Raw genomic sequence first — 10956 nt, 5'->3', positions numbered from 1 at the left:
AATTTAAAAACCGAAATCGATCAAATTGTCAGGCCGAAACCGATACCGAAAATGTTTTAATTTTTTAACATTTTTAAAATATTTTATTTTTTATAAACTGTTTAAAAAAATATTTATTTTTATTCATTTTTTACTATTATGGGCTTCGGGGGAAATATTAGGGGTCTAAACAGACCCCTGATATTTTCCTTTTAAAATAGAAAAAGAGATTGAGAACACAGAGTCCTCAATTTCTTTTTCTGTATCCCTGTTATCAATGAACAGGAATCCTCTGAGTGTTCCTGTTCATTGATAACATGAGAACAGAGTATAGTTACTATAACCACAATCATGAATGAACAGGGGTGGATATAGATCACTCCCATTCATTCATAATTGAGGATATATTAACCATACCATATCCTCAATTATCTACACTCCCTGATCGCTGAGTGTTTGTAGCCTGCTCTCCTCTCTGACACACCCTGTCACAGGAGGCTGAGTGAGCGGTGCGAGAGGAGAGCCCAGCCTCCTGTGACAGCGGTGTCTCCGCCCCCACACCGCTCTGCCTCACTGTGATAGGCAGCCGAGCGGTGTGGGAGGAGAGACACCAGCCGCTCACAGCGCTCTTGTCCTGCAGCGTTCGGCCGGCTGTCACTTTCTCTCCTCCCCGCTGGGACACAGAGCTGCGCCGCTGTATCGGCAGGAAAATGGCACTTTCTGCATTTAGCCAAAAGTGCCATCCTCAAACGGAAAGTGGAGAAGCGCAAGGTCTCTAACATCGACCAGCTCTGTGATGTCGTCATGGGGGAGTGGAAGAGGACTCCAGTGGCAACCTGGGAAGCTCTGGTGAACTCCATGCCCAAGAGGGTTAAGGCAGTGCTGGAAAATAATGGGGGCCACTCAAAATATTGACACTTTGGGCTCAATTTGGACATTTTCACTTAGGGGTGTACTCACTTTTGTTGCCAGCAGTTTAGACATTAATGGCTGTGTGTTTAGTTATTTGGAGGGGACAGCAAATGTACACTGATATACAAGCTGCACACTCACTACTTTACATTGTAGCAAAGTGTAATTTCTTCTACAGAGATACACTGTGTGTGTTTTTGATCGCTAATGAAAATACTCACCTCTCCGTCGGCTTCCGCGAGTCCCGTCGCAGATCCGTTGACGTCACGGACATCGACGTCACCGGACCCCTTCCCCAAGTGGCTCTGTCGGCTAACGAAGGGAAGGGGAGAGGAGTCCGGTGACGTCACCGGATCTCCGACGGGACTCCCGGAAGGCACGGATGCCGGCGGAGAGGTGAGTGACACTGCATTTTGATGCCACAAGCCCTCCGTGAGATGTTTTAGATAATTTAGATGCAGAGCTAAAATAAATGAAATCATCTACTTCCACTGCTTTAGGCATTACAGTTTTTGTTCACAGCTGTGGTACATGGTGGATCTTTAATTCATACCCAAATAATGTGTGTCTCCATCGGCTAACGAAGGGAAGGGGGGAGGAGTCTTGTGACATCGATGTCCGTGACGTCGCCTGCCTCCTCCCCCTTCCCTTCGTTAGCCGATGGAGCCTCATGGGCCGGTGATCTGTCGACACTGAGAACTTATCGAGTTTTGCGACCGCCTGACTTCCGGTTTCGTTACAACTAAGAGGTTAGCCCAAGAAACTTGTTCTGCACGAGCGCCAGCCAAGGCATTGGCCTATACACATATGGCACAGCAATGAAGTAATAAAATGAACTAGGATAACACTAATCCAGCACGTTATTAGTTGCCCCACTCAAGCGGCGGCCATATTGAGTGGAGCACGTGAGATTAATAACGTGCTGGATTAGTGTGATACTAGTTCATTTTATTACTTCATTGCTGTGCTGTATGTTTATAGGCCAATGTAATTGGATCTGTATGTGCGTTATAATCGATTTTAAAAAAATTTCGATTAATCGAACGCGAAAATTTTAATCAGTAACAGCCCTAATATATATATACACAATGTGTGTAGTAGTTGTATTAAAGTAGTATTGTTCTATTTTCTATTAGTATTCTATTTTAAAGCTTGCTTTTAATGAAGCTTATGCAGTATCTGGCAACTATTAGCACTTGAAAAATAATTCTGGGGATATATTGCCAAAGGAAAGCCTTATTTTTCCCTAAACATGGTATGTGTATCACCTCAGTGTGAGTACTGCCAAAGGTATTGCAACGCTGGGCCCATAGCTAAAATAAAAACTTCCTTTAATCCATACAGGATAAACATCTGCTAAATGTTTGTGATAACTTTCCATTTCACTGCAGAAATAATATATTCTTTACATCCGAATTATCGTACTTATAAATGTCTCTGTACAATATATTATTTCATTTTCTATATCACTGTCTAAGGTCCAGCTTCTTGATGCTGATGGCCTTGAACATGAGGGTGATGAAGCAGAAGACAGTGAATCACCTGAACAGAGAGCTCGCCGACCGATGAACGCTTTCCTGCTGTTCTGCAAGCGTCACCGTTCCCTTGTGCGTCAGGAGCATCCACGACTGGATAACCGCGGTGCTACAAAAATATTGGCAGATTGGTGGGCCTATCTGGATCCTATTGAGAAGCAGAAGTATACAGACATGGCAAAAGAGGTTTGTTGGACTGTCTTTATTCAGATGTAGTCTAGTTTGTAAATTTGAATATCTGGATTTCATGCAGAACTGTGGTTCAACTTAAAGTGTGCACGTTATTCTGCATATTTCGCAAATTGTTTGCTCTAACATATGCAACTAAAAAGTAAACAGACATAGGCAACCGGTTTATGCTTTTTTGTCAGTTAGCAATTCAGCACGTTTTGCCCACATTCCACATACCAAACGTGTCCTCACATTTCATCAGCTGTTCTTTTTTTGGAGGTAATCTCACATATGCACTGATGGAATAATAATTAAATTTAGCTATCATTGGCTATACCTGCAAAGTATGACCTGTTGGTAAGACTTGGCTATAGGACTTGAACACAGGATTTAGAAATACTGTGCAGAACATTTGTTGGAAGGTAGGGATAGAGGTTTATACGGAGAGAGCAAGGGACTATCACTTACAATACACTGTGTTCAAAACAAAAACCCTAAATTATTCCTTCCCCAGCGTGTAACTGTGTTGCCTTAACTTACCTTCCTTGCTTCAGTCCACCGGTGCATCGGGGTTTAGGGACATGTGATATTTTAATTTTTTCCCTAATGTAGGTAAGATGGGTTTGTACTCCCAGATATCCCTGGCATTTAGGGACCAGGACATCTGATCCCAGTTACCCTTCCTCTCTGCCTTCAGGTGAGAGCAGAATTGGGCATCAACAAACCTATAATAAACAGAGTAAGATTAAATTGGCAAAGATTTGTGTCTGACATTTATTCAGGAGACCTTGAACTGAAAATATTCTTCATGGGTCATGCGATGCTTGAAAAGTTGTTATAGGTTGTTATTCTAATCAGTTCCAACCTCCAGTGTGGTAATGACTGTAGATATTTTACCATTTGAGCTCTTCACAGTCAGATGCTTTATAATGTATTGCAGTTGGCAATGTCTCAGAACATATAGTGCAGGTGTTTAGAAATATAATCTTGGGCTGTTGGCATCATGTCCTCCTTTGGTCAGACACTTTGTTCTTACTGCGTACATTCCTTGGTAGAAGGGCTTACAGATTTTTCTTTATTGTTCTTTGAGGCCCGCAGGACTTTGGAAATTCTTACACAATTGGGTTATACTGCTGCCTTCAGGAGTTTGGAACACTGGTAAAAAAAAAAGTTAAATAGCCCCTGTATAACCTAGCCTATAGGGTGCCGGCATGAATTGCAGCTTGAATTTCAACCAAGTCAGCGGGATTTGACTGACAATCAAGCAGTGTATAGTAGAGCAGTATTTAGAAACCACTTCTGAGAGTTTGCTGCATATTCACAAAATGAACATAAAAAGCTTGTTGTTTTTTTATTTTTTTTATTTTAACTAGTTCACAGTGGGTTTCATAGTTTGTAAACATACTAGGTGATAAAAATATATAGCTAAAAATAAATCATATATAATAATATACATACTGCACTCTTCTTCCACCCTTTCTGATAGCCAAGTATTTAACATGTGTAAATAATGCTATTGAATTTTCTTGATTTTATATTAAAGTCTATTCTATATCTAGTAGTAAAAACCATTGGACCTCCTGTTAAAATTCTCCCTTCCTTTTTACTTTTATTATCTTTTAGCAAATCATCTCTGCTAGCATGTCTTTTTAACATGCTAATAAGCTTTTTATATGATATTACTATTGTATCCTGTATTCTAAGAGTCTATACCATAAAGTTCTTGGTAGATCTAATGCAGGTTGTACAATTAGATTGTAACGTGGATATTTCGTTTTAAGTAGTGAGTTCTCCAATTATGGGATATATTTTATCCTAAAAGGATCCAAGTAAAAGGCAGCAGACACATATGCCTGCGATATTGGCAAATACCTCCTCCACATTGCCAGAAATGACGTAGGATCATTGGTGTTCTGTGCCATGTGAAAATCATTTTAGAACTGCTTCCTGTTCTGTAGTATAAACAGAATCTTTTTGAGCAAGCTCATGACATATCGTTCATTCATCTTGGTCTATTGTTTTCACCAGCTGAAAGGCCCATTATTGTGTAAAGAGGCAGGCTGATCAAATTTTTTATCTATGTTGTATAAATAGGCTTTATTTTCTTTCTTTTTGTGTGTTTTATTTATGTTCTTTATTGTATAAATAATGCTAATCAGAATCTTATAAAGTTTGACACTTGTTGCCAAACATTTCAATGTTCTGCTTTGGCTCCTGGCAAATCATGTTGTTTGGAAAGCGTTTTCTAGAAATGTGGAAGATGTAGACCTTCTATGGTTTGACATTGTATTCATGAAGAGAAGTGGAGTAACATTTTTATTAGTGACGTGTGGTATTTGTGGGTAGGCAAGTTTCTATGTTTACCAGATAGGAAGAGTGCTGAGTTTGCAATTAGGTCCATCTGTTCATAGTATAAAATTATTATCTGTTGAACTGTCTCATCCCTAATTTTTGGTGTGTAATCTGTTAGGAGTGGGGGGTCTCTGGGAGGGATTCATGATATGAAAGATCAGGCTGAAAAAAAAAATTACATGGAGGTTAAAGGATGGAATGATTTGGTGGAAGTTGGATATTTATTTTTTTAGAACTTTTGAACAAAACTTGCTTCTTGAATGCTTGAAATGACAAGTTTGGAATGCACGGTTACCCCCAGTTGACACTTAAATGAAAATGAAGTAAGGCATTGTGTCTTTCTGTTGTCCTTTTTCTGTGTTTTTTTTTTTATATAGCTTACTATTTCAGTAGGTAATTATTTATGTTTCAGCTTTTGCTTGGGAAATGGAATCTCAATGTAATAAACATTTGGTTTTCCACAATGTAAACATATTAAAAACGTACAACAATAGTATTTATATGTTCATGCATGTATGTATGTATAGAGTGTGTGCATTTACACAAACACACCTGTAAGGTTATTTGTGTAAAGCTAACCTCTTATTTAAAAAATCAACCTTTTTAACATCACTCCATTTGAGCAATAAATAAAACACATTACCATTATAAAGAGTGGCCACTGCAGTATTGTCACTTGAAGTACAGCTTGACCATCATCCATACCAAATTGGCCACATGCATGGATCAACACCATGACCTACATATACATTTATGTGTGTGTGTATGTATTCATTTCACTATGGATGATGATCACTCTATGGTAGAGTTGAAGACAAATTATAGCGCTGTGTATCTGAATGTATAGAAGTGAAAGTGATCAGCTTAATGTAAACCGCATTATCAGACCATGTTAATGCTTTCCAAATCTTGTTTGTTTATATTTTGTAATTATGCACATAAGGGGAGCCATATATGTTCATTACATATACAATGTCTGTTTCTTGCTTAGCTTTACTGTACCATGTTATTCCTTGCTGATCTTATTTCATAGGATGTCCAGTCAGTTTTGTATTACTGAAAACCGACTTTCTGCATTCTCTTATTGTTTGAACCGCCCACTATGCACCTCATGGCCAGGGACTGGGTGAAGTCATATGTGGGATCTTAGGAGCAACATTTTTTATTCTTGGCATGTAATGTTATTTGGTAATGATGACGTATGCTTAATTGACATGGGTCTGGTATAATGTGGCCATAACTGTAGTTGTAGTACAACATGGTAGTAATTCCCCAGCTGTTGTAGTGATGGTCACTTTTTGTCTTTTGGCATGGTCATCTCCTGGCTATAACACTGGTCAGTCTCTGAGCATGGGGATAGCCATTTCTAGCTGTTAGGCAATACAGGATGAGAAGTGTGACCACTACACAGGGGCAATAAACTTGACATGGACTAACCATATGTCAGACCTTGATAGGTAATGTTTGTCAGGAACATTGGTGTATTACATGGACGCACAACTTGGATTACTGGCAGAAGCACTTTAAATAGACAATTTGTCATGAGATATTGATGGACATGCTTATGTATGGACCATTTTGATACTGTATATATAAAGTAGAATTATTGTCTTTTATAGATGCGTACACTAATATTCATTTTCCACTATTTATTTTTTCACATATTGGTTAAATAATTGAGTTGGGATGGTGTAGAAGGGCTGTGTTTATATAACTATAATTTATATGCTGGTAGGTTTATTGGCTCCAGTCTAAATCGGCCCTGTGTGCATGTGAGATATGGATCTTAGATTGTAAGCTCCTTACGGGCAGGGACTTATGTGAATGTGCACTATAAATGGCACCGCGTAAATTGCCGGTGCTATAAAAATACCACTAATAAACGAAATATGGAAGTATATAGAATATTCTTGTCTTGAATTGTATTGGAACTGTAATGTCTTCCTTATATTGAAAATTGTTGGTGCTATATACATTTTGTATTTATTATTATCATAATTATAATGAAACAAACAAGTGACTATGCAGCCTAATGCTTTCCCTAATGTGGCCACTAGATGGTGCTAAGACACCCTAGTTTTGTTTTCCTGGCGGAGGCATAATGATTTTTTTTCCTCTTTCTATTGAAGCTGAAACAGAAACTTGAAAGTATAGCACAGTAAGGCCAGGACTGGCATCACGGCGATTTCTATGTTTAAACATCAGTGTTTACCTAGTGCAAGTAACTTGCCTGCATATGGACGATTTACGAAGCAGAGGGAAGTAAATATGTCAGGGTGAGGAAATGTGGATTTCTCATGGCTGCATGCTGTGTGGATGAGTGAGGAGATAGCCGAGTCTTTTCATGTGAGGCTGAGATCGTATCTGGTTGCAGTGCGCACATACGTTTCTTCCAAATGCTGTGACACTGAGCCCTGCACAGTATAACTGTGGGGTACACCGCCTGAACAGGGAGAACTTTATCTTACAGGAAGTTGGACTTGTTGTCTATGATGTCTGTTGCAGCCATCTGGTACCAGTAGCAACGTACTGTACAGAAATGCTGTTGGCTTTCTTGACCAGGTCATTATAACCAGCTTCACATTTGCATTGCCTTACTTTCAATATAGGCTTGGTTGTATTCTTGGCTATGTCTGCAACTCTACATGTCACTGTTTGTATTATTTGAATAGCAGTCCGTGGACAGAGACTGTGCCTGTGAACAATGGCAAGCTGTTGATGACTGCAGGCCATTATGATTTTGACAAGTAGAAAAATGATACAAAAATAGGCTTGTTGATGAATGTTTGACATTTCCTTGTGCTTTTAAATACACTGGATTGCAGTCTAATGCAGAACTCTACACAGCTTGGACACACATAGGATTCATGAATTTCACAGATACATTCACTGACTATCACACAAACACAATGGAGGTATTGTGACATAAGCAATGTTTAAAAGAGTATGGCCTATCAAGACAGTAGGGATTAGTTACGTTACATTAAGGGCTCATTCACATCTGTATGGCGTGTGTGTGTGCTCCAGGAAAGAACAGGTGCCGCATGTAATTGCATGCAGCAGTCTGTACCTCACTATGGGAGGCAAAGGCGGGCTACGCACAGCACCTAACCTTCCTGGGAGCAGGTCTCTGCATGGGTATGCATGCCGTATGGATGTGCATGCCCATGTAATAGAGCCCTAAACCTCTTGCCACACTAATATCAATATTTTCCAGTGGATGGGTTGAGAATTCTGGCACAGCTGCCTTCAGGGTGTATGGGTGAAAGATATATTGTAAGATACAGCCTGATGAATTCTTTGCCATCTCTATAAATACTTGACAAAATATGTGTTATTAATTGCTCTTCTTGCAATATAAAAGCAGCTAGTTACTTTGTATTTATGTAGATTTTTTTTTTTTAAATTAAGGTAGAACATGAGTGAAGGATAAAGAGATCTGTTTCTCACAGAAAAACATGCATTGGTGTCAAAGAATCAAACGTTTTCCGCAAATATGCCAGCGCTCTACAATTTAAAAAGAAAATGGGGCAGAAAAGAAAATAAATAAAAGATCTAGTTACAATTACACTAAAGTAGTAGTCGTTCTGTAGCTGAATTGTGCCCCGTATTCTGACCCTATCTTAGTCATTCGCTCCATTCATGCCTAAAGTGCAGAAAAAGTTCCAGAATGCAGGTCTCAAAACACACCTCAGATTAATGCTATTGTTCTTTACAGAACCTGTCAGGATAGAAATATGGCATCTGCCACCACCAACTTGATTTTAAAAACGCGTATAATTTTTAGGTACATCTTTGCAATACATTCACATTTCCCCATGTTTTGTCTAGCAATGTTTGTTGATCCGTCAGAAATTCAGTGAGCTCCTAGCTTACTTTTGGCAATGCTAACTCTGCTGCATTGTATTGCGTTTTGGAGCAGACAATGCTGCCCCTACTGCACTCTAATCCCATGCTGATTGGCTGCACTGCTTCAGTTCTCAGCTGCTACACAACCAAACATCCCTGTCATCTCCATACCAAAAGCATGTGTGCTTTAGTCCAGCTGGGAAGAACTCAGGCAAAGCTGATAACACTGCTTGGGATTTAATGCAGCTGATGCAGCATTGATAGCTCACTGCATGAAGCCAGTAGCTCACTGGATTTCTGCCAGTATCGACAGATATTGTACTTGCAGTGTTTTTAAAGAAATGCAACTTGGGAAATGTGTATTTCTTTCTAGTCCCATTGAGGGGAAAATATATTCAAATAGTGTTTGATTATACTACCATCTACAAGAGGAATGAACTCTGGCAGACAAAACAATTGTGGGCCAGCATAACTCCACCTACTCCCTGCACGCCTCCGTTTTTTTTTTTACTAGTGTCCTGTGATGTTGCAAACCATTTCCTCAGTATTTTTTTGCTAGCTTTTATTTTTTCTTCTTCATGGATTGTTTTCCTTGGTGACTTTAATTGAGATTCCTTGCTACATCACTGCTTTAGCTGGTTTCTGTATAGAAGCTATCCAGATCAGCGTTTCCTCAGCTCTAGCTTTGTAGGTCGCATCTGGATCCCGCAGAACTAAACGTAACAGGGCTAGGCTAGCCACAGCAATTCCTTGTGCATACTGATGGCAGAGATTCTAATCATGCTCAAGTGCCACCCACTGCAGAATCTAGCTTTTTCCTTTTATCTCTGAAGAGACTTCTTGCCATCACCTCAGAGCTACAAGGGGTAGTTCATACTACTCTGCATTTGGAGGATCAGGCTGCAGTCTCCTTGGTTTCTCTTTTCCCATTCATATAGCATAAACTTGATATTACCCTTTAACATGTTTTTTTTCTGAAAACTCCAGGACTAAAAAATTCTACTTAGTTGCTACGCAATGTTTAGGAGGGTGCAAAGAGTTGTGTTTGCCATAATAAACTGACTGAAAGACTGAAAGAGAGTACATTACTATACAATGCCTGGAGATGTTCAACCCTTTGTTAGAATCAACAGTTCTGCTAAATATTAACTGATAATGAAATTTGCCAGCACGGTACAGAAAGTATTTGTCTCCCCAGATGGTTGGTAGGCAGGGCACACTAGTCTCCTGCTCAAAGTACCCTTAGACATGCATGGGGAACCCCTTACTGCCTTGTCAAACTAGGGTTAGGTCCTCTTTCTTCCCCATTGAGGAAGGGCCTCAGGTTTCTTCCCTTGCTCTATGAATGCTGCCGCTTTGTTTGACCTGGGGGTTCAGGAGCATCCCTTCGCTAGACACCAGGGACTGGCAGACTTCTGGTTTCCAGCTCACCAGTCTTGTAACAGTGCCTATATCCCTTCCCTTGCCCACACTTGTGGATGTGCTCCCTCACACCATGCCTATTCAGTCATTTGACTCTGTGAGACAAAATTCCTGAATTCTCTAGAGGACTCTATCTTGCAAGCTGTTGTGGTCTAGCTAATTCAGGATTCTTCTTGACTAGTCTGGCCTAACAAGATTAGCTGAATGTATAGGAGTATATTTTCAGTGGACATTTTAATGCGCACTTTATATAACGGGGGAAAAATGGTTAGAGTTTATATCTCTGATTTTATGGTTAAGTAATACAAAAGGCTGAGAACATGCAGTTTTACTAGTATGAATATTACACTTACATTAGATGTGCTATCTAATAGCAGTGTTTGTTTTGTCTCTGCATGTGGTAAAGTTACCTTTTGTGTTAGTAATATGTTTTATAAAATGAGTTACAACAGTGTGCATGTTTGATCCTCTTTATTGCATATTTTTTAGTTGTTTTCTTTCTTTTAGTACAAAGATGCATTTATGAAAGCACACCCTGGTTATAAATGGTGCCCTACAACAAATAAACCCGTAAACGCCCAATCTCCTACTGTGACAACCAGGAAGAAACTTTGGGCTTTTCCTCCGGACTCAATTAAAGATATTCCAGGTGTCAAGAAAGTGTCCAAAGACGAGGAAATGCCACAGCTAAATTTTGGTATAGCAGGTGAGTTGGCCTTTTTTGCTAGTAAAAAAA

General features: G+C 39.5%; 1 protein-coding gene across 1 annotated transcript in view; it reads left to right on the top strand.

Annotated features, from left to right (window-relative positions):
• Positions 1-10956, top strand: part of BBX (BBX, HMG-box containing) — a 62506-nt gene that overhangs the window by 18917 nt on the left and 32633 nt on the right. The window contains exons 2-3 of the mRNA XM_018565836.1: positions 2370-2612; positions 10728-10926. Coding sequence (XP_018421338.1) covers positions 2370-2612; positions 10728-10926 — 442 coding nt within the window. The remainder of the gene's footprint in view (positions 1-2369; positions 2613-10727; positions 10927-10956) is intronic.

This window comes from Nanorana parkeri, unplaced genomic scaffold, assembly GCF_000935625.1.
Source record: "Nanorana parkeri isolate BGI_ZX_2015 unplaced genomic scaffold, ASM93562v1 scaffold890, whole genome shotgun sequence".
NCBI lineage: Eukaryota > Metazoa > Chordata > Amphibia > Anura > Dicroglossidae > Nanorana > Nanorana parkeri.
Note: the sequence above shows the minus strand (reverse complement) of the source record. Positions and strands in the feature narration are given on the sequence as shown.